This window comes from Microcebus murinus, chromosome 7 (assembly GCF_040939455.1).
Source record: "Microcebus murinus isolate Inina chromosome 7, M.murinus_Inina_mat1.0, whole genome shotgun sequence".
In the NCBI taxonomy this organism is placed as follows: Eukaryota; Metazoa; Chordata; class Mammalia; order Primates; family Cheirogaleidae; genus Microcebus; species Microcebus murinus.
In genome coordinates this window covers 62,320,826-62,345,880 of record NC_134110.1, presented here as the reverse complement: position 1 = coordinate 62,345,880, position 25,055 = coordinate 62,320,826, and the positions used below count along the sequence as shown (strand labels likewise).

The 25,055-nt window shown below is 34.1% G+C and overlaps 1 protein-coding gene and 1 non-coding gene across 2 annotated transcripts in view; one reads left to right on the top strand and one right to left on the bottom strand.

Moving 5' to 3' along the window:
- Nucleotides 1–25,055, bottom strand: part of RGS22 (regulator of G protein signaling 22) — a 113,686-nt gene that overhangs the window by 15,936 nt on the left and 72,695 nt on the right. The window contains exons 15-21 of the mRNA XM_012762019.3: nt 15,146–15,340; nt 12,760–12,852; nt 10,639–10,811; nt 9,381–9,543; nt 6,564–6,722; nt 4,242–4,310; nt 1,813–1,974 (exon numbers count right to left, since the gene is read on the bottom strand). Coding sequence (XP_012617473.2) covers nt 1,813–1,974; nt 4,242–4,310; nt 6,564–6,722; nt 9,381–9,543; nt 10,639–10,811; nt 12,760–12,852; nt 15,146–15,340 — 1,014 coding nt within the window. The remainder of the gene's footprint in view (nt 1–1,812; nt 1,975–4,241; nt 4,311–6,563; nt 6,723–9,380; nt 9,544–10,638; nt 10,812–12,759; nt 12,853–15,145; nt 15,341–25,055) is intronic.
- On the top strand, nt 11,260–11,320 carry LOC142872231 (small nucleolar RNA SNORD77). The gene has a single exon (XR_012920446.1). It is a non-coding gene; the product is annotated as a small nucleolar RNA SNORD77 (small nucleolar RNA).

Here is a 25,055-nt window from a genome sequence, read left to right as displayed (position 1 = left end):
AGCCATATGAGAGTTAGCTCAGTAAGACTTTGCCATGTGAAATGCTTTCCAACTAGCAAACTCCCTCAAGACCCAATGCAAATATTGTCACTTTTGCTGAGACCTCCCTGACCTACCATCTCCCCACCCCCTTTATTCTTTCCTCTGAACTAAAATTACACCTAGTCAGAACATGGATCAGAATCAACACTATTTCATATTTTTTTTCATGGATGTCTTCCTCCTTGAGGGAGAGAAATGTATTGTAGTCACCTTTTTATTCCTAGAATCCAGCATAATGCCTGACACACTAGATACTTAATGTTTGTTGGATGAAAAAATTTACTCCTATAGCATGATTTTTAATGGCTACCTACTATGGTGAGTCCTTCATGCTATACTGTAGGAAAAATATTAAAACAGAGACCAAGGGCAGCCTTGAAGGAAAAGGTCACAAAACCAAGGGTTGACTATGTGTGAGTCTATTTTATTTTTTAAAATACCTATTTTATAAAGTTTATCTCATTAAAAAATTTACTGTGGAAAACAGACTCTACTTCCTAATTCTCAAAAACCTTATTTTAATATTACTCTTGTGAAAGATAGTGGAAAAAACTTCTCTCGAAAAAAATTTTTTATATTACTGCCTAAGCAGAGAATTGTCCAAAACTGTTGATAACAGAAAAGAGTAGAAAACAGTTTCATGGTATATTTGAGAAAGTAGATTTTATTGAGTAACTATATATTAAGCAACTGTATTAGTGTTACATAATATATAGTTAGATATAGGTCATTTGAAAGCATTATACACTTACATTTTGTTTTATTTTTATTTTCTACTTTTACAATGGGATAGAATAGGCTACTTATAAGGAAATAAGCCTGATAACTCTGGGGGCATTTAAGCAGAGACTAGATACTTCTTAGGTATTTCTAGACAATATTTCTTTATTCAAGTCTAGACAACATAACATATAAGTCTCTTCCTCCTCTTCAATGCAAAGATTCTATATGATGCCATTAAACACTTAACCTGAAAATAAACTGCCTTTGCACCTAACCACTTTGGGTTTTTTCTTATTTTGTTAAGAATTTGGTCATTCTTTCTAATAAAAGAGTCTTTCTCATCACTGTTGGTTTATTTATCTATAATCAAACATCTTTCAATACTATTGCTATAAATATAGTTGGGAAGAACTCTTATAACAAAGTCTTGGTTATATGGTTATAGTGAATATGGATATCTTCAGGAAAGATGTGTTAAGCCACTTATAGATTAATGATATGTAAAAACATAGTTAAAACTCTCTTCAGGAAGGTTTTTATTAAATCATACTGTATGTCGATGCCTTGAAAAATCTAAAACAGGTTGAATATACCTTATCCAAAATGCCTGGGACCAGAAATGTTTCAGATTTTGGATTTTTTTCAGATTTTGGAATATTTGGATTATATCTACCAGGTAAGTATCTCAAATCCAATAATCCGAAATCTGAAATACTCCAGTGAGTAATTTCCTTTGAATGCCATGTCGGTGCTCAAAAAGTTTTGGATTTGGAGCACTTCAGGTTTCAGACGTTTGGATTTGAGATGTTCAACTTGTTCCAAGAGTGATTCCAGGGCTCACTCTTACTCTTCACTGTATAATACCAAATGTATCTAGAGTCTATAATAAACACCTCAATATTTATACTCTGGTAAGAAGATGATGACAAAATTGGGATATCTTATACAGATCTTACCTATTAATATAAAGTCACAGTTAAAAATCTAATATATTAATGCATTTCCTCCTCAAAAAGAGGTAGTCTTCACCAGCTCCCAATATAATACCTTATATTTTTGTACTTCTTGCCAAAAAAGCACCCCATTTTCCAATAAATCTCCTTTTAGAGCCACAAAATGTTGAAATTGTCTTGCAGTAACTGGATTCAATAAAGCTTTACGAAAAGCAATGATTTCACAAGATGAAGATATCCACTTACTCTCCACGGGCTGTCCAAAACAGAGAATACAGAAAATTAGCTGTGTGGTAAAAAGTAATAATGTCATTAATTACCTGCTTCTGTTTCCTTTAACTTTGGCTATTCAAATTTGTGGCATGGATACAATAGAATTTGGCTACTTTCTTTACCCTCTGGTTCCTGTCTCTTTTGCCTCTCATATTTTTATGGCATCATTTTTTAAGAGGTAGAGAGAAAAAGAAATGACTGGATGATTTAGAACATTGTTTAAGAATGTTAACAGTTATTACAGTTTGGGACTATGGTGAAAAACTACTTTTTAGTGAATGGTATGAGTTCTATGCTTAAATAGAACAAAGTAATCATAATATTATGATTATATATTATTATGTTACTTATTTTATTATTATATATGTTATATATTAAAATATAATTCTCCTGCCTTTTCACAAAAGCAGTTGAACATTTATTATTTTTTTCATATTATCACATTTTGGATAAAAAAAGATTTTTTAATTTTTTAAGAAAAAATTATCAATTAATTCTATAAATTCAATAGAAAACTTACTGAGCTTCACTATAATTTTATCCTAGAAAGATTATGTTTTTAGGTGAGATATCTTTATATTAATAATAAATTATGACCAATAATTAAGAATGATAATGATAATTACTAATAAAGTATTTATAATAATAAAATTCCTCTGAGGATTTACTTTATATAACATAAAACCCAGAAGCACTAATGGTGTCATAATATTTTTATCTACATTTACTTTATATCTTCGCAATTTTAAAATGTCTACTTTTTTTTATTTCGATCATTTAAAATCGCATATTCAACCTCCTTTAGCCTCTCAGATTCGAAAATATAAGAAAGAGATTTTACTGAACTTATTGAATAGATCTGAATTTTATTGACATTCTCCAAACCTGATTTTATTGTACAACTATGCAAGGAAGCATCATTCCAAAGGCAACGTTTTACATGTACTTAGGCATTATATTAATTAAAATACATGAAAAATAGCCATTGCTGACAATGCATAAAATAAATTCCTTGACACAAATCATATGTGACCATCAATATAAGTGTTTAGAGAGTTATGTGAAAAAGTGCCAAGGGAACACAAACAAAGGAGTAACTAATGCTATCAGAGGGAGTGAAACCTTTACAGGGAAGGGCCTTGAGGATGACCTCTGAGTTAGAAACTGAAAAGGGAAGGTAACTTCAGGCAGTCTAGATGAATGGTGCTGCTGTTAACCCAAAGTGAATAGATGTCTATCACTATTTTAGTGAGGTACATGTCATGTTCTCTGAACAAAACAGTTAAGAGCCTCACCATATGGTCCATATTAAAATTACAGCCCTATAAATAGGAACAACTATGTATTAGACAGGGATGTTTATTTAAAATCCACTTACCAAATAATGTTTTAAGGTCTGCTTCTTAAGATACTAAAACTTAGAAATCTAACTAAAACCTGTAATTTAACTAAACAGAAAATATTATATAATGCACAATAATATAAAATGTAAGCCCATTCTACTTAGAATTTCAATCAAAAATGTAACAGAAAACAAAGCTTACTTCCTTTCAAGAGGAAAACACAGAAAAGGGCATACTAACATACATACATTCCTCTAACATTCAAATAAATTTTTATCTTTGTTAGTTTACAGAAGGTCACCTAGGTTTAGTTGGACATTCTGTCATGACTTATAGAAGGATAAATACATATAAACTTGTAGGTTCAAAAATAAGACTAAGTCTATCATGCTTTTGCAAAGCAAAATAGGCAATTTCTAGCACATTATAGAATCATAGTGGTTTTAATCACCACCAAAATGATAGTTATCTTAATTCTTTTAAAGCTAAACTATAATTCTAAATAAAGGGGGAATATAAGTTAATTAAACCTGCTGATTCCACTGCATATTATTCATTCTTTTTGTGTGTAATCCACTCTTAGTAATAAACAACCATATGCTAGAATGAACAGCTTGTCTCAATAAATCCATCACAAGCAGAGTAAAGAAAAATACACATTTTAAAGGCAATCAAACACTTCTAAGGTTGAGCTGGTCAAGGATCTCTCTAAGAACAGAGCTCTGGTAGAGTCACACTTTCTTCCAAATTCCATTCACCAATTAAGAACTGTATCAGTTATAATTTGTTGGTTTAGACCAAATGTAGCAGTGTCTACAGTGAGGGTCTTTAAACAGAGCAGGAAGGGAAAACAATATTTTGACAAAGCAAAACTTACAAGAAGAAGAATATAACAAGTATTACTTGCCTTCCAGACCCCAATTTTCCTTTCATGCTTCTGCAGTAAGAGCTCTTCTGCTATGTCTTTCATCTGTACCTAAATGCAAAACCAATTATTTTATCCCAGTTATTCAGAATGTCTAAAGTTTTGAAATTATTTACTAATTTAATAGCTAAATAAAAAAATGAGGTAAAGGTCAGCTTCAAAAGAGACAGTGCAGTTCGGGAGAAAGAAGATCAAACTCAGAAATGGAAACCCTGCAGCTAGGTCCTTGAGGGAATCACTCAAATTCTCTGCACAGTTTCCTCATCTGCAAAAGAGAGACAGTAAATACCTGACTGTACTGCCTCCAATGTAGGTGACAGTTTCACTTTGGCTCACGTGGGAACAGAAGCTGGAGAGACAATTATGACTTCTCAGATGTTTGTTCTATTTTTTAGCCATATACTTTCACAACTTTAGAAGGGTACAAAAGTTACTCAATACAGAGGGAAATACAATAGATAACTTCTTGGAGTTATTCCCTATTCATAATATTTCCCTTTTCTTGGGAACCACTCTTGCCACATCTGGGCTATTGACTCTCCCTCCCTGTCCATAGCAGAATAAATCTAGAAACTGATCTGGAGAGACAAGGACTGGATTCACTGGGACTGAGTCTTTTTGATGGCCACGGCCAGAAGAAAAGATCTGAGAATTATTGCTGGGTTCCTAGGGTTATCACGGCTGACATCTTTTCCAAACCTTGGGCATTAACTCTTCTTCCCTTAAGTGTGTGAGATGCCCCAGCACCATTTTAGAATAAATTCTCACCCTTCCTTTTTGTCTTTGGCTTAAGGTTGCCAGAATCAATTTGTTTTACTGGCCACCCAAAAAATGGTAAGTCAGGAATGACTATGAGTTACAATAAGATGACTGTTGTAAACAAAATGAGAAAACGTGGTAAATAATATTAGTAAGCCAAATGTGTTTTTACTTGGCTTTGGATAGAGAATTGGAGTTAGCCTGAAGAAAGGAAATGAGGAAATTTGAGTTTTCCCAAAGCTTATTTCCAGGAATTTTTTGCTTAAAACAGGTCAGCTCTTCTCCACACTAAAAATTCTGTGTTCCCAGCTATATTGTGTTTTCCAAAACATACATTGCTCAAATGACTAAGGAAGTTTCCAAGTAAATAGGCCTCAAAGTGTTTGAGAAATTGAATAGAGGAAAAATTTTTCAGGTTCTTCCCAATCAGTATTAATGGTATGTGGCTTTGCATACTAAAGTCCAAAATGATATGTTTTCTGACCCTTGTGTAATTTTTGTAAAGATTAAGTTTGCCTCTTTTTAGGTATGCTAATGACATTTTAAATTATCAAAGTAATACTTCTTATAAAATAAAAACAAAGCAAAGAAAAACAAACCCGCTTTTCAAAGTAAAAAGTAAAAATGCTTCTCACCCCCCAAACCCATTTCCAGGAGAGAGATCCTTTTAAATCTTTTTCCTTAAGCATAACAATTGATAGTTAAACTGACAGATGGATGGATGTATAGATATGCACAGATAGACAAATATAGTGATGTAAATAGATGTAATGGTATTATCTTCTATATAGTGTTCTGCATCTTGCTTGTTTCATTCAATAAATAACATCTTCATATCAGTACATGAGGAAATCTCATTTTTATATTTTAACCTCATTTTTATAATCTCATTTTATGTGGGAATCTGCAAAGCTTTCCACAGTATGGAATTATCATAACTCACTCAATTCTTCTCCCATATGATATAGCAGTGAATGTCCTTGTATATCCTTGTCCATTTGTGTGAAGACTTAATAATATTAAAAATAACAAGTATATTAATAGATAACATTTGAGTGTTTTCCATGTGCCAAGCACCATACTAAGAAACTAAACACACATTAATTTCATTTCATTTTTACAATGACCTTACAATGCAATAGCTATTATTAGCTCCATTTTTCACATGGAGAAACTAATTTATGAAAGTGGTACAATTAATATGCGGCACTGTTGAGATTAAAATTTACAGTCTGAGCTGGGTGTGGTGGTGTGCACCTGTAATTCCAACTAGTTGGGAGGCTGAGGCAGGAGGATTCCTTGAGCCCAGGAGTTCAAGGCTGCAGTGAGCTATGATCATGCCACTGCACTCCAACCTGGGCAACAGAGTGAAACCCTGTCTCTAATAAAAAGAAAAAACCAAACCACCCAAAACTTAGGGAAGCCTAACTCCATGCTTTTAATCGCTATCAACAGAAGTACAATGGCTACGTCAACAGGTGTGCACATTTGAGGTTTTGATAGGTACTGCCAATTGCTATCTAAAGATTATATTAATTTATATACCTTTATCTTTTGACGTGCTGCAAATTGTTCACTTGCAAGAAACAATGGCAACCACACATTTTCTAGCCTATTTAGCACATGCTTCTGAACTTCAATTAGAACAGATGCATCAAACTGCTCATGGAGAATCTTCCCCCAGCCACCACTTAAATTCATTATCTAAGAAAATAAAAATGAAACATAAAGTATAAACTTGTGCTTTATTAAATAAACACAAATAGTCATTAATTCACTCATTCACTCAAAAATTATTTGCTGTACACCTGATAGGTGCCACAATTTTCCTTTTCTGTATAGTATCTCCTGGCTATACTGTGTACAGACAATTGCAGTTTACGTAACGGCTATTTAAGATGTATGATTTTGCTTACTTGTGATACACTAAGAAGAACACAGAAGTGGGATTTTTATTATGTGTGACGATAAGCAATGACATTTTTTTTCTCCATGGACTCAGTATCTTCAACTATAAAATGAGAACATGAATCTATTTGTTTTCTAAGCTCTCTTCTAGGTCTAATATTCTATGAGTGTGTGATTCTAGTCAAATTGACCCATGTGAGAAAGAATTTTCTTTTGTGGATGAGGAAAATGAGAATTAATTGGTTAAGAGACAATCTTGACTTAGATATTATAAATATATATATTAACAACAAATGTTGGTTTGGAGATGGCAGGATGATGGTAGTGGTAGCAATCAAGGGCTGTTCCAACAACTTCTAAAAATAAAATAGAGGCAGCAGAAAGCAGACAGAAGTCATGTTTTATAGATAAAAGTCACTAATTGTATAGGTAGCACCATTTATAAAACACAGTTTCTTTGTGGCCTAAATCTTCCTTCTGCTTAATTTTTGACATCAACAAGCTACTAATAGATATTTCCTACTATAACTCTTTGTGTTTTCTACCTATTTCTGTGTACATATTGCCGAAATTTTTGGATTGCTCACTGGCATAAATGCTCTCTTCTTAGTTCTCCTTTGATTAATAATATTAACAAAATAGCACTACTAATAATATTGTTTTGTATAAAGGAGAAATCCTCTTCTTAGCCCTCTTTTAATAATATTAATTAATAGTATTATAATATTGTGTTGCATAAAAACAAAAAAGAAAAAAAAGACTACCTTGCTAATCAAAGAGCAAATTGGCTGCACAACTGAAAGTAGGACTAGCATGATCTTTATAGAACTTAATGTGATGTAGACCTCCTTAAGTATAAAATATTAATAAGCAAAAAAGTAATGACAAAGATGAAGAAGGATCACTGGGAAAATGCCTGAGTTGGAAGCACATCCATTTGCTATGATAGTAATGGGTGACTTTTTTCACTGACTTAAATTCTCAGCATGTAGTATGTACTATGGAGGGTTCACACAGTAGCATCAGATACCATGAAACCTCACGCAATGTAGCACAAGTCAAATAGAAAACAAATGCTGTCCATGTGTTTATTTCATACTTGTGCTTATTGAGATACTCAACCAATTTTGCTAATGTGTCCCAGATTTGTATCACAGGGAACTAATGGCAAGGCATTTTTGTTAAAGTTGCCTAATTCTAGAATTTCTGTTCCCTCTTACTTCCAAAAGCTTTTGCTAATTATTCTACCCCCAACACACCAAAATCTAGCTTTTTAATTTGGTGTGTCCTGCTTGTGAACTGCTCTGAACTTTTCTTTAACTGAATTCAGCATTAATATGAAATTTGTATTTTATAAATATATGCCATTAGGCTATGCATTCTTATAAACTACCAAAATAAAAAATTAGGCCAGGCACAGTGGTTCATGGCTATAATCCCAGCACTTTGGGAGGCCGAGGCAGGAAGATCACTTGAGGTCAGGAATTCTAGATCAGCCTGGGCAACAGCAAGACCCCCATCTCTACAATAAATAGAAAAATTAGCCAGGTCTGGTGGCATGTGCCTGTAGTCCCAGCTACTTGGGAGGCTGAGGCATAAAGATCACTTGAGCCCAGGAGTTTGAGGTTGCTGTGAGCTATGATCATGCCACTGCACTCTAGCCCAGGCAACAGAGTGAGACCCTGTCTCAAAAACAAACAAACAAACAAAAAACCATACACTATGCACTTGATCTTTAGGTATTAATGTAGTACTAACAAACTTTAAACAAATAAATTATAATCTTAATTCTTTATATTTCAAAAGTAAAAAAATTGAGCCACATCTTATAAGTGTTACATGAACACAAAGCCACTGCTGAATCCTAATTTAATAACACTGTAAATATTAATAAGCTGTGATTAAGGCCATAGGACTGTTACCCAACAAAATGGCCAAACCTATGTTCCTAGCCAGTGAAAATAGTTTCTGGGGACAATACAATTGTAAACAGGATTTTCAAAGATCGTTTATGTTTGGAGTAATATCTGTTAAGAGAAAAACAGAAAAGAGAGATCAGGTTTAACAGTTGATAATGGCTGTTTTCTGCTTGCGGAACGGTGCAGGGACCTTGTCCATCTTGTTCACCACATTACCCCGAGCAACCAAACAGGGTCTGACATATCATAGGAACTCAGATTTGTTGAACGAATGAATCAGTGGGTGAATAAAAGTTATTTTATTCTATAAATTACTTTTCAAAGTAACACATTTTTATTCTATGCAATACTTTAGTGGATTTTAAAGACATTTAATTTACAGATGCTTACAAATATCAAAATAAATATCAAAAGTATCTAACATATAAGTCATAAAAGCAAAAGAAAAGAAAAAAGATTTTCAAGTTGTTAGCAAATAGAAATAAATTATTGCTTTTCATACATCAATATAAAAAATAAGTGTGTATGTCAATACCTGGTCTTGCTGACGCAGAGAAGCTGGACTGTTGGGTCCAAAGAAATATTTTTTATTAAGGTATTTATTTTTAATGTATACAGATTTTGCATCCCTTTGATTTCTATCTCTATAAATTATTCTTCGGAACTGCTCAATGTCTATCCAGCACATAAGGTCCATGCTAAAATGAAAACAAAATCTTATTTATTTCTCTAAATTCTACTAAACACCAAACAATTTGTTTTGACAGAACTTATAAAATGGCTATCTTGACTAATTAGCACAGTTGATTAGATCACAGAACTAATGAGTACAATAAAGTATCTCTGATTCTTTTCTAGGCCAGTTAGGTCAACTCCATTATACTCTGAATCCTGACTAAACATATGAATGACAAAGAAGTATTGGGATCAGAAAATAATCTATCATCATTATTGGTGAGGTCTCAGAGTTCTTCCATTAATGATGAACTAGTATCACCAATTTCAAATATGAGAAAATTTACACATATGCTACCTCCATTTGACAAACAGGCCAAATTTAATATAATGCCCATCACAATGAAGGGAAACTATATACAGTGAAATTTGGCTCCCATGTCTAACTCGTTTCTGTTAACGTGGTAGAAAATTAATAGGAAAAATATATGATCAATACTTTAGTTGATACTAGATAAATATGTTATAAGGTTCAAGATTCTGGGCAAAACTACAATGTTTTATTTACATATCAGTTAATAAAAATTGCAAAATATTACAATAATTTCAATATCTTAGTGAAATATAAAAGACACTTTCCAGAAATAATACTTAAAGTACCTGTCTAGAGAAATGCAAATGAAAAAACCAGCAAAAAGGAGAAAAAATAAAGCACACTGGTGTTTTAAGTTAGCCAATGCTAAAAACATCAACATATATTGTGTAACCACTTAAAATAACAATTTGGAGGTTGCAAAAATCAAAATGCACTCCAACAAAAAGTTAACCCTATAGCCAGGTGCATTGGTTCGCTGTAATTCCAGCTACTTAAGGAGGCTGAGGTGGGAAGATTGCTTGAGACCAGGAGTTCAAGATCAGCCTGGGCAACATAGTGAAACCACATAAAAAAAAAGTTATCCATACAGATTTCATGTAATCATGTTCATTAGTTTTTACTGACATGAGTAAAATCTAGCACTAAAATCTATTCACTATTATAAAATGTTGAATCAAAACCAGTACCTCAGAAAAATTCTGTTTTAAATGAGAATATGCTTAAAAATGGTTATATTTCTCACCTTGAAGAATGAGCCTCAAGAAACTGGCGGAAATGTTCAAACTCCAGTTTGTTGTTAAGCAGATCATTAAAAGTAAAATGCTTGTATTCTTCACGAACATTACTCCAATATTGTTTTTGTTTAGAGACGTTAGAGAGTGACAAAACACTAGTTCCAATTTCACCAGTGGTGTCCTAGTAAAAGGATATTTTTTATAAAAATCTCTTAAATACAGCAAAGTCTTTACAATTTTAAATAGAGAAACTAAAAGAAAAATGATCAGGCCAAGGACATTTAACAATTCAATGGTAGAACTGGATAAGGACTCTAGGTGTCTCAGATTCTAACTTATACCAAAGTCTGTTCTGTTCGTTTCCATTCCATTCCATTTTCAAGAACATTTAGTAAACATTTACTATCCATAAAGCACTTCTTTGTAAAATATTAATTTTATTATTTTTCTTAATATTTTTCTTAATATTTCTATTATTTTTCTTAATTGTCTTTTGTAATAAAAAAAGAAGAAAATAAAAATCATACATAATACTATCATTCAGAGATAATCATTAACATTTTTGTATATAGCTTTTCAGTCCTTTCTGTACTTTTCCAAGTAGTTTATTAAAAATAGGATGGTTGAACATAGGATGGTTGAATAGTTCAGCAGATTGAATCATGAAGAAATTCCCCATGTCTGATATAATTTTTAAAAAATGAAGACAGGATTATGCACCCATGTATATATGGTTTGGTAACCTGTTTCTTTTTCTTAACAATATATCATGAACATAAAACATTCTTCTATAACAATTTAAAAAAGTTATAGAGCAATACAAGATACTTATCTAATAATATATTCTTCAAATGTAATGTCTTTCATATAAACATTAATTTTTAAGTAATTTTAAGACCTCTGATGTTTTGTGAATAATGTGCAAACCCTAAAGAGCAAAGAGGTAGAGAGGCTCATTCTTTGAAAGGCCCTTCCTTATATAATTCATTCATCTCCCCATTCGTTTTTATTTTGACAGTTTATCTTACGGTTAGCTGCCAATAACCTGCCAATATTTTAAAAACTAATTTTCCTTATGTAGAAGGACTATGGAGAGTGTTATCAATTTTAGTTTATAAAGTTTAAAATATAAACTTATCTTGTACTACCTCTATAGATTTTTATGTATCTTTTCCAGGATATTAATTAGTAATGTCTCTAAAATAGAGAACTTCTGTGTTAATAAGGCAACTATCATAAAAGTTACATTTTAAAAAATATTATTTTTGTAAAACTTTATTATAAAAGAATAACAATTTCAGAGAGGTACAAAGAAGAAATTTAAAAAAGTCAACTGAAACCTCACCATTCAGAGCTAACTATCTTTAACATTTTGGTGAGTATCTTTCCAGATTCTCTCTTCTTGCATATATGGACACATGTAGAAATACATATTTAATTTTACCCGAATAGGATCATATCACACCAGTGTTTTTGTTCCATACATCTTTATATAATAATATGTCATAAACATTTCCAGGTCAATTAACTGTCATTTTTATGTAGATATATATATTCAAATTTACGGCTTTTTGGATCCGTCATGGTTTACTTAGACAATTCAAAAGATGCAAATTTATAAATCAAAATAACACTTTAATGTTCTAGTCGATTTTATGATCTTTTTAATAACTTTCCCAACTCCTTTCCATATTTTTTCTTTATTGTTTTTTGCCTATTGCTGTCACACAAATGTCTTTTCTGTTTAGAAAATGCATCTTGACTCTTTTGTGACCTGACAACAAATATTAAGGAAAGAGCAGCTGCCATACAGAAAATAACCAATAACATTCGATATAATGTGGCGTGAAGGCTTGAGTTTCTGGCCTCAGCTAAGGCGAATGAGTGGCTTAGGTAACTGTACTATCTCATCTGTTTTTTCTGGTTCTGTTGTTAAATGTGTCAATAAAATGTAACACCTGTCAAATGCAGCACACTAGGCAAAGAAATGGCAGAAAAACGAAACAGCCTATTCTCTACTTTATCCATACATCATCTCCTCAATATATAATCTCCCCCCCTGCAATATATAAAGTGGTAACCTTCTCCAGGATAAAAAGTTTGTTTTTCTAAGTAAAAAGTTGTTTTACCTCAGTTTTCTTGGAAAATGTCTCTTTATGCAAAGCCTGTAGCTTTCTGAAGTATGTGGAATCTAGCTGTCGAGTTTCTTCCACTAGATCCACCTAAAAATTAATAATAATAATAAAGCTTGTAACATAAACAGAATGCACAATTTGCCAATAACAGTGGGGTAAAAAACAAATACAGTTGCCAAAATAAAACAAAGTATTTAAAAGGCAAAAACAGGAAGACCCACATAGTCAAAAATATTAGCTAAAGCAAGGTCACACTTGACATGCATGTGATATAAAATGCATACATTTCTATGTAATGATAGAGTGCCACCAGAGATCACTCCTCCTATCTAAACACATCATGTAAACTTACAAACAATGAAAAAATGTTGGTCACATTCCCAGCTGCTATTCAATACAACAGAATAATACTTATAAAGGCAGACACTGCTAGCTTTAGGGACCAAATAATTTACAGAACAAGAAATGACCAGACTCTGCAGTGTTACTAGCCTGTGAGCAAAGGCTTTCTAGCTGTAGTAAGAGGAGGAGACAGACAATCATCAAATTAAACCTAACAGCAGGTGTTACTCTTGACCGTGTGTAATCCACTATTCTACATAACCGGGAGAAGAAGACCATTCTCTATTTCTCTATTGCAGGGAACAACCAGTTTGGCTAACTAGCTGCCTGATAACTTTCTGTATTTAATAGCTAGGTTTGGTAGTCTGCCTGGTTATCCTTTTTGGGGGAAAAGTCTACATAATATAGTCAGCTGGGCTTTTAGAGGAGTACTCTAGGCTGAAATTAGTAAGTTTCTAGAACTAAAGAGAGATTTATTTTTCCTTTTATTAAAAACATGTCCTGGCAGGGCTCGGTGGCTCATACCTATAATCCTTGTACTTTGGAAGGCCAAGGCAAGAGGATCACTGGAGCTCAGGAGTTAGAGACCAGCCTGAGCAAAAGTGAGACTCTGTCTAAAAATAGAAAAAATTAGTGTGATGTGGTGGTACATACCTGTAGTCCCTGCTACTCAGGAGGCTGAGGCAAGAGGATTGCTTAAGCCTAGGAGTTTGAGGTTGCTGGGAGCTGGGCTGACACCATGGCATTCTAGCCTGGGTGACAGACCAAGACACTATCTCAAAAAAAAAAAAAAAAAAAAAAAAAAAAAAAATCCCATGTCCCATGCATTTTATAAGAATCATTACTAAGGTCAAAACTTTTTGGTTTAGGGAAGTTAGTTATAATCCAAAAAAATTTTTTTAACTATTGCAGGACCTTTTCCTGTATGCCATATGCTGTGTTTAAAACAATGACTGGAGGGAATTTTTATAAATTTCATATGGTGTACTAATTTTCCTAGTGTAATACATACAGTTTTATAGTAAAATGGATGCTACACTGATTTTCAGGACAAAGAAAAATCAGGAATGAAAATTTATTTTGGTCATTGAATTTAGTAAGCCATAAGAGTTGTTTCAGTCACAATCCAAAATAAGGTAACTCCCACCAAGGTGTTTTGGTATTAATTTCATCTTAATCACCTAACGTATCCTTCCTGGTAGAAGACATGACTGACTATCTAAGAAGTTGTTGGGGAGATATTAACAAAAAATAGCAAGACAAAGATAGCAGAGTTCTGCTTGAAATGACCTCATGTGAAATATTCATGGGTAGTTTCAATTTGTGATTGGAAATAAAGATTTAAGGAAATTTCCTCTACCCATCAACAAGAATGGTGAAAATATTCAAGCACTGAGGCTGAAAATGACTTCTTTCAGAATGAAAAAGGATGTGTTGAAACTTCCATCCAACCAAGCAGCCTGACCAGATGAACATCTGGGGGTGCTTTAAAATAGAAGCACTGAAGTCAGAGGATCTGCTTTTCACGACATACATGGAACGTTTATATTTTCCATGGGTGTGATATTTATTGCAATTCATCCAGCACTACATGGCATGGCTTTTTCTATTAATCAAAATTAAGGCTACTGCTGAGAAATGGCAAGAAAGGACAAAGCCAGTATATTATCATGGCATATTTTATCCGTTCATAGGAAACCAAAACTCAGATTTCTCTCTTCTGACATATTTGTACAGAGAATGAAAAATGATGTAGATTTAAGGTTTTTGTTAGGAGACAACAGGAAAAATGGCAAAATAATAAAGTTAATAAACACTTTCCCTGCCCCAAATTTTGAGGCTGCCTAAATTTAACTCTAAATCTCTGGCCCACGTGAGACCTTTGTCATTTCTTCTCTGGTGAGTTAATAACCTGCCTGTCATCAGTTTTATAGTAAACCTGAATGATTCATATACAATTTAACAGTGCCACAATACTTTTCTTCCTTTCTTTCTTTTTTTTTTTTTACTTTGAATCATTTACATCAAAACACAATACCTTTCTATAAGCAACTTGGTCTGATTTTACCATCTTTGTCCAGGGCTCAAGAAGGAGGATAAGGATATATTCTTCTGCTGTGTCAAAAAGGTCTTCAAATGGTGGGTATATTTTCAAATAAATTTCTTTTTTCTCTTCCTGTTGGAGTCCAATGTCAAGAGTGGCCGAAGGAGCAATGTATGTAGCAAATAGATACTAAGGGAAAAGGGAGAGGAACAGGGAGAGGATGTTGGGAGAAACCACAATGGTTAGTGGCCCCCTCAGCAAAGGCATTTTTTAAAAACTAAGAGAAGGTAAAGAAGCCCTAGTGAATATTTTTCTTGAAAATTTGAAAATATGGGTAAAACCACCTAAGACAAAGCAATGCATCTACTGAAAATATTTTTCCTTTTCTTTTTTCTATTTATTCATCAGTAATTTAGCCAATTTTTCTTAAATTACAAAAATTCTCAGGATGTACTATGTATAATTATAATTGATTTGAGAATACCTCCTTTTTTCCTTATGCTCATCACATTTCTAACACATTTGTGTTACTTTCCGAAGTGGTTTGAAATGCTCTTTTGGAAACAACAGGCAAGAATACACTTACTTAGACTGCCAAGCTGGCTATCAGTCTTCTAGTCCAGAGACCAAACAGACTACCTACCCTACCTAATTGAGTTGCAGAGTTCTTAAGCCTGTTGCTAATTATCCCTTTCTGCCATCAAATATGCCCATCTTGTGTCCAACGCTGTGGAAGAAATACAGGAAAAGAATAAGAGTGAACGAAAAGATATACACAGAACTTCCAGCAAACAAAAAGATATATATAGAACTTTCAGCAAACCTACCACAAATATCTGTTCCATTCTACTCACTTGTCTTGTCTCTCAATAATAGCTATTTATATCTGAGAAGCAATTTAATAACATTTTATTTTAAAAAACTTTTACTTACTGGATATATCATACCCTGAACATTGGATTTAAATATAATTCTACTAAGAATTTCTAATTAATTGTACTTTATTTCAGTTTTATTTAATATACTTAGATTTTGGACCTGGCAATGTCTGGACTCAACTCTGAAGACTCTGAGTTGGATATATATAAATATATATCCCAAACAGCAAATTATAGTCTTATTTTAAATAATCTTTTAAAAGTTTTAAAGGGTACCCATTATTAACATAAGCATGTACTAAGTACTGCACCTACTGCATCATAGACATTTGGCTAGGTGGTATGTGTGCAAAGATTAATGAACAAGAGCCAACGCCTGCCCTGAAAGAGCCCACTTGGTGGTTGCATGGAGGTGAAAACCAATGTTATAATGCAGTATAAGTGCTATGATAGAGGTATGTATTACAAATAAGAGCGTCAATGATTGCCTGCACATTCTTTTAAGCTCATCTCCCATTAATCACCTTTCAAATTTTACACTTAAATACCAATTTTTTTGTAATTTCCTTAACTCTTCCTGTTTTGCCATTCCACACCATTGCACACATTGTTCCTTCAGTCTTGGATATTTACCCTACCCCACACACACATCTTCTCTGCTTGATAAACCCCAATTTATTTTTTTAAAACCAACATGGATTTCTCCTTCTCTAGGAATTTTTCTCTCACATTCTCCTCCACGATCATACTTTCTCTGCTACACCTATCACATTCTAATGCAATTATGTATGTATGTATCTTCTCTTCTAGACTGAGATCCTTGAGGCCAAAGACTGTAGCTTATCCATCCATGAATCTCCAATTACTAAAATTGTTCTTGGCAGAGAGTATCTGCCATTTATTGAATTATACTGAATCCACAGAAAAGACTCAAATAGGTATTGGAATGAGGAAAGAAAGGTTCTGGAAACTCTTTGGAAGGTTTTTTTTTTTTTTGAGACAGGGTCTCATTCTGCCACTCAAGCTAGAGCGCAGTGGCTGATCATAGCTCACTGCAACCTCAAACTCCTGGGCTCAAGCAATCCTCCTGTGTCAGCCTCCCAAATAGCCAGGACTATAGGTGCATGCCACTATGCCCAGCTAATTTTTAAAAATTTTTGTAGAGATGGAGTCTTGCTAAGAGAATATAATTTTTACACTTGATCTTAGCCAAAAGGCCGTGAAGTGATGAGAAGATAATTTTTAAGCTGACTCTTTAAAGAGGAGTTGGAGTCGATCAGACAAGAGAAGAGAGTTGATGAGACAGATGGTCCAAGAAGAAGCAAAACACAGGCCAACGCCTAGAGGCCCAAGGGGGTTTTATAATCTATGGACAGATTCTGGGTTCCAACTAGATAGCACTGGCCAAAGGAAAGATGTAGGACAAGAGAAGATCTATAAAGGGAAGCAGGGACCAGAGCATGGATATGAACTTTTATCCTTTGTTAAGGAATTTGAATTTTTACCTAAATATATCATAGGGAATCTCTGAAGGGTTTTACTGTGGAGTGACATCACTGAATATAAATTATAGAAATAAATCCCTATGGTATCAGAAAGGAAAAACAGTTTGAGTAATATCAGTATTCAAGGCAGTTTGGAAGTTATTTCAATAGCCAGACAAGAAATTATATGCCACTTTCACATCTTCCTGTTTTTTCACATTCGTCTCTTAACTGGTCTTTCCAGCTGCTTCTTTGCTTTCTTAAAGTCTATTCTTACCACAGCCAACGATAAATCCTTTTGTGCATCACTCCTCTGTCCAAACTCTCCAGTGACTTCCCCTTTCACACAGAATAAAAGCCAAAGTCCTTATAATTACCTATAAATGAAGTGTTTGGAAGTTTTCCAGTGCTGAGGAGACCAGGATTCTAGTTCAGGACCTGTCAGTGGGGAAGCCCCTGTAAACACACTAGACTCTCAAAACACCGAGAGTAGGAATGGTCTAGATACAGACTCCAGCCTTAAGTCTTTAAAGTGCCAAAAGAAAACAACTGCAATTCTGGAATTCTATGTCCAGTAAAAATACTGTTCCAAAATAAAAACAAAATAAAGATGTCATAAATAAACAGACAAAAACAGAATTCATCACCAGCAGACCTATACTAAATGAAATATTAAAGGGAAGCCCCAGAAAAAAGCAGGATGGACTAGGAAAAAATAGAAAGTATAATACATAGGTAAATATTAATTATATTGATTGTAATATATAATAAAAATGAATAAAGTCAGAAGAAATAGTAAAAGAACCTGAGAAAGAGAAGTCAGAGAGCTAGGAAATAAACCAAGTTAGAGTAATGCAGCAGAAGCCAAAGGAAGAGTTAGGTTAAAGACAGAAACAGTAATAAATAATGCTAAGAATATACTTAATATATGTGTGGGGTTTGTGTGTGTGTATGTACATATATATGTATATATGTGGTTATATGATTAAGTGGAGTTAAAGCAAGAAAAGAAGTGAATGTGCTGGTTAAACTGCAATTGAAATGATCTACTATGAGATCCATGACAGATAAGAAAGAAAAATGAGGTTAAAATCAGGGTAGTAATGTGATAACATGCAGGGTACAGTGCCAAAGAACTAGAGGAGATAAGGAAGAACAGCATGTAGGGCAGTTAAAGGGAGCACTAAAGTTCAGCATATGATAGGCATTCAATAAATATTTGTAGAGTGGACAAATGGGAGATTAGTGGCTTAAAGCAAAAAGGTTATCTGAAAGGGAATTCAGAGTTCAAGAATTTAAAGCTAGAGTAGTTCCAAATTATGATGGATTCCAATATATGGCCATTCCCGTAGATAACTGAGGAGAAATGAAGATAAGAGACATTGGAGTTGGGTAGGTTAAGAAACACTGCAGCATATATGTTAAAATGATCATTAAGGTAGATATTGTAAAGCTTCAACACGATAAAGGAGAATAGGTAGGGAGAAATTTCAGAGTCATGTATTGACATTTTTTAGGTAAAGAGTACTTAACAGGTCTTGAGATACCATTGGTGAAGTTTGGGAGAGGGAAAATTAGCAGATGGGGCAAATTTCAAAATTTCTGAAGTTGTTAATTAGTAGTTGTTCATTAATACTTTTTTTAAAACCCTCAACTGTGATTGCAAAGCTCAAGCTTTTGCTTATTTCTAATCAACTCCATTTCTCCACTTTAAAATTTAGCCATCCTCTTTAAAGCTTGCAACTGTACGTACCCTTATGCTTCTTCACTTTCAGTAGACTTTATGTCCCACTTAACTGGGAAAAACCACTGGTGTGAATGCCCTCAGCTTTCTCTTCAAGAGCTGTCTTCTAAATCTTTTTGTTTCTCTGATGTCCTTTACAAGTCTATACATACATGTGTGCTCAACTACATTCTTCCAGAGCTGCAACACCAATTATTTCCTTGGTGCCTTGTTTCCTTAAGCTACCTCTTCACTGGTTCCATTTCTTCCCTTAATCTACAAGGTTGTTGAGGCGATGTGCCTCTCCCATTATAAAATATTTTACCTAACTGTTTTGCCCTCAAATCATTACTCTACTACTCCTCTCTTCCCTTTCTCTAAAAATCTTCATACTCACTCACTCCTCAATCTACTGCAATCTGGCTTCCATGTCAATGACACCAATCTGTAAGATCACTGACAACCACCTAATTGCCAATTCAATAGCCTCTCTCCTTAATCTTCATTCTACTTGATCCCTTATGCAGCTTTGATACTGCTGATTATCTCCTCTCTCCTTGACTTGCTGTCCTCTGACTTCTCCAACACCTTCTCCTGATTCTCTGCCTATTTTCATTTCCTTCTCAGCCTCCTTTGTTGACTCCTTTTCCTCTATCCCTTGCTTAAAAGAAGGCATTCATTAAAGTTCCATGTTCAACTACATTTTCTTCTCAGTTCCCATTCCTACAATGTCTCGCCCGTGCTAGGCACTCTCTCATGACTTTTGTACTATTCCCTCTATGCCATCTACCTTCATTCTCTTTTCCCTGTTCACTGATGACTCCTGAAGTCTGCGGCTTAGGTATCTTTCCTTTGTGCTCCCATGGACCCTATACTTTCATGTTTTCCCACTGGACCATAAGCTCTGTGAAGACAGAGATTGGGTCTACTTTATTACTATATCCCTGCCATCTAGCACAATGCTAAATTTAGAATGAATGGATGGATGAATGAATGAATGAAAGATTTTGTCCATTCCCAAAGATTTAACAGTGAATCAATGCAGAAGGAATCCAAATGTATGTATACATACATACACACACATATATTAATAGCTTTAGACCTGATTTCTTTCCTGAACTCAAAACTTTTGCTTCTAGCTGCCTCCTTGTTATAGCTATGTGAATGTCTCATAGATCTCCAATGACTGAGTAATATTAACAACAAATTATCTTTTCCTAACCTCTCAAGCCTCTCCCTTCCTCCTGTGTTTCTAGTTTTTATTAATAACATGCCATGCACATCACAATCTTTAGACTCTTCCCCACCCTCTCCTCTTTCACTCTCAAATGCAAATCCCATGAATTTAATCTCTTCAGTGAAACAAAGAGAAACTAACAAGAATATAAAAATAGGAGGAAATAAACAGCCCCACTTCCAACCCAACAAGAAACATCATAAAAATCCGTTTTCTGATTAAGTTAGGCCAGACCTTTCCCAGGCTACTATCTATTACCTTCCTTCCTGACGCCACACTTATTTTGCTCTAAAAAGCCACAAGGGTCCATGCACATTTCTTTAGCTGCATAATCTATAGTCTCAAGGAGCTATAATTTGGGATAGTCATATGTCCCTATTCTGATCTAAGCCTACTGTCTTGGTGTACTTATTAATAGTTCCATTTTCATGCTCAAAAGCATCTAGGTTTAAATGCTAAATTATATGGTTTCCCTATATTTAGTTGTTGTCAGATAAAATCCTGAAGTTTCTTCAAAACAAAACTCTTAGAAATGCTAGACAAATATTTAAAGATGAAAATAAAGGAAAGAAAAGAGGATGTTCCTGGCAAAGAAACAGACATTTGTCTAATTTTCAATCACATGAATTGAGCAACTCTTCTCAAACGCCAAAATCTCAAATGCCAAAATCTCAAACCAGGAATATTTAATTTAGAACTTGGGTTGAAGCTCCCCAGACGTTCCTGAAAATAAATGCACTAAATGATTAAAGCTATATAGGTGTTCATTTGCCCTTCTAATTTTTTTTTATGCTTCCTCTCTGCCAGTTTATCAGAATATTGTTCATTATCACCTAAGTAAATTCTTTTTGTTCAAGTATCAACCCCTACTATGATAATCAGCATAATCCTTAAAAGTAGTATACTCCCTCTACCTCCCTGATTCTTTACCTGTCTTATTAAAAAAAAATCACAGAACTGGAAGCATTAGAAAGGTGCTTGAGAGGTCATCTAACCTGTAACATCCCAAACCTACATCATACATATTTATTATTTTTTGTTGAGGCTGTCTCTGCTCCTCCTCACCTTCCCAGGGTGGTAGCGACAAAGACTGTTCAGGGAATAAGGATGAGAAAACTTAATTCAGTTGTCAATCCTTTGTTAGGCCACACAGTAAGTTTATAGTACATTCAGACTGAAGTATGGCATTAAAATCTGAATATGTCGTTCTAACAATCCAGGGCAATCTATAAATAGATAGCTGACAACTGACCATATATAGCAAAGATAAGAGATGTAATCATACATACATAGAACAAAATTAAAAAGCTACACAACACCTTTAAAATCTTAAAACCTTTATAAAGATGATGAAAATCATTTTTACGTTGATGTAAAATGACTTTAAGATGAAATATAAAGATTGTACTATATCATACCTAAATAATATGTAGTCTAATTATGGGTTAGAAACATTGTTTAAATACCCTGAGTCATTTGCCTTTTTATTGGCCACCCAGTTCTTCCTTTCTAGTCACAGAGTAAATAGCAATGTAACTCATGTTGGAGAAAAAAATATTCCCTTCAGATTCCAGTCAGCTACTCTGATTCACGTTCAAGCAGAGATTCACTCACACACAGCTGTGGCCGACATGATTCCAATTTAAACATTAACCTATGATGCTTTAACAACCCAGCAGGAAAGTTTTTGAGAAGGAATACAAGCACTGCCTGTCTGTGATCAGACTGCCTGGCACTGCACACAACACAGCTCTAAGTCCCATCTCTCCTGGAGACACTCAAAGGTTATGTAATCAGGAAACGCACAATGGGCAGCTTGCCCTGCACCTCTCTACACCTGTGCCTGTGACTCACTTCCTTGGCATCTGTATCAAACAGAGAAGAAAAAAAAAAAAAAAAAAGGAATGCCTGCCCCTAAAACATCTTTTACAGTCTTAAAATTCTGGGAATTAATTTTCTTATTTAACTAAACTCTTAAGACTGTCTGAGAGTTAACAAGACTAGCAAGAGAAAAAGATGTAGGATGGATACCGGATACTATGGAGACAGGAAGATCTGAATTGGAGAGCAGAAAAAAGAATGGAGAAAAAAATTGGGATAAATGTCGACATGCATAATCGTGTTACTACCTTGAAAAAGAAAACAATAATAACAACAAAAATAAATAAATAAATTGGGATAAATGAAGACCCCCAAAAGGGGGGGACCAATATTTTGATAAATTTTTTGCTTTCTATAGGATGTTAAAATAAAGACCGACATCTAAATTATTTTAGTACATATTAGTATGTTGACATTATTGAGGAAAAACTAACAAAACTATTTCTATGTTTGCCTCTTCAAGGAAATCTCAGCTGCATCATTAATTAGAGACAATAGCCTGTGCACAACAACTGAATTGTACTACATAGGAGAAGGCTCAAACAAAAATATGACATTTCCTATTGCAATTTATACTTTTCCAACCCTATGATATTTTCCATGCAAGATTTAAGCATCACCACTTACTAGTTTTCAAAAACATTTTGAAAGTGTATGTTAATGAGTATATTCTTGGATAGAAGTGGATCTCAATCTCCTTTCAAATGTATCACAATACATTCCAGGCTTACTTTTTCCCATATTAGTGCTTTCTTATTGCATTGTAAAGCCTAAACATACCTGAGAAATGAGAATTATGGGCTTATTGAACTTAATCTTGTTTTTATCAATGTCAAAAGCAAAAAAAAAAAAAAAAAGAGAGAGAAATACTTTCCACAACTATCTGTGCTATTTGGATTTCTCTTTGTACCAAAGACTAAAGGATGAGAGCTATGGAATTAGATGTCAATTATCTTACTGTAGAGCACCTAGAAAAGTATTCTAGCTGTGCCAAAGGTTAGTACAATCTTTGGGAAGGCATCTTTTCCATAAGAAGAGGCCATTTGATGAGCTACAGCTTGACACTCATCTGTGTTCCAATGAAAACAGGAACAATTTCTCTGTAGCCTTATAAAACAAAGTCAAGAATAATAACAAATGTTGTAGCACATGTGTTGATTTGTTATGTTACATTTCAGCTGTTAGTTATGTTAATGGAACAGTTTCACATATTTGTTTTGATGTATTTATTTTAATGATCATGTGTACGAATCTTGCTATGATTGCGTGGTAACACTGATTGCATGATGTTCTGCTGTCACCACCAGGCCAGGATTGGAAGTAAGAAAGAGAAATGTAAGAATTTTGGAACTGTGTGATTTAAAATGAGTCCCTCCGTACTCTAAGGATAAGATGTGTCAAAAACTATACACTATGAGATCTTAATACTAGCTTATAAGACATCTTCCAGAACATAGCGCCAGGTTAACTAAAGTTACTGAAATTTAAAAAGTAGTTTTTCAATATAACTTATTAAAGTACTCCAGAGATTGGGAGAAAACATTCATGTGTCAGCATTTGGTATCACTAACAAGTCCCTTTTTCCTAGACTCATTACACTACTATAACAGTAAAAGAATTCTAATCACGTAACTAGTAAGGCAGCAGAAAGCATTTTAATATATATATTTCACATTCTTCTAATAATTTTCCAAGATTCCCACCAAGAGAGTATAGGCAATATAAAGCTGTCTACCGCTGCTATTCCCTTCCACTTATGGGCAGGTAGCATTAGGGTCCTGCCGGATGGACTGACAAGGTGGTATCAGTGAAGGCCTAGCCAGCCCCCTGGGAAGAAGAGGTAGCCCGCAAAGCCCATGACACTATTCCATATACTCTAAAGAAAAAAGAAGAAAAACACTTTTGGCTAGTGAAAGAAACAAAGCTTTTTCACAAGGAACTTACAGAAAAAAAAGGCTTCATACAAAGCTTTCACAAGGAGTTCCTTCTTTAAGTCCATAGTAAAGTGTGCAAGAGCTGGTGATTCTGGAGGAAAGGTGATGCATTTTCTTTGGTAGGTGTGAGCAAGTGGTTCACAAGCAGTCTCCAAAGGGTGGGAGAAAAATTTAAAGGTGAAAGGTCAGGGTATCCAGCCGTAACATTAGAGAAACTTAAAATGGAGAGGACCAGAGTGATACTTCTCTTGTCATTCTCTTCCTCCATTATAAGCAATGGTATACTGGGGCCAGGTTCTGCCAGCTTGCAAGAGCCAATTCATAAATTTTCAGGGATTTCTGTGATTCAGTTGTTTAAAAAATTAACATTATTTTAGACATATTAAAAAGTTAGTCATTATTAAAAATTTAATTACATGAACTTATAATTGAAGAAATGATATTAAAAACAAAGATTACTCAAAACTCATTATTTCCTAATTATTTTATTATTTTACTATAATCCATGCTGTTGAGGTTATTTACCTCTATTGTACCTGTACGGTGGAAATACTACATGATGGTGTGCTACTGCACAACTCTTCCCAACTCTGCATTCAGTGATGTCATGCTGGCAGCTCGAAATCATCCACAGTGAGTGTATTTATACCCAGAGATCAGAAATGCTACAAATCAGGGCTGCTTTTTTCCCCTGGAGAGCTGGCTGTTAAACATTTATCATCACACCACTTATTATAAGGCAAATATACTTCTTTTTTCCTATCATG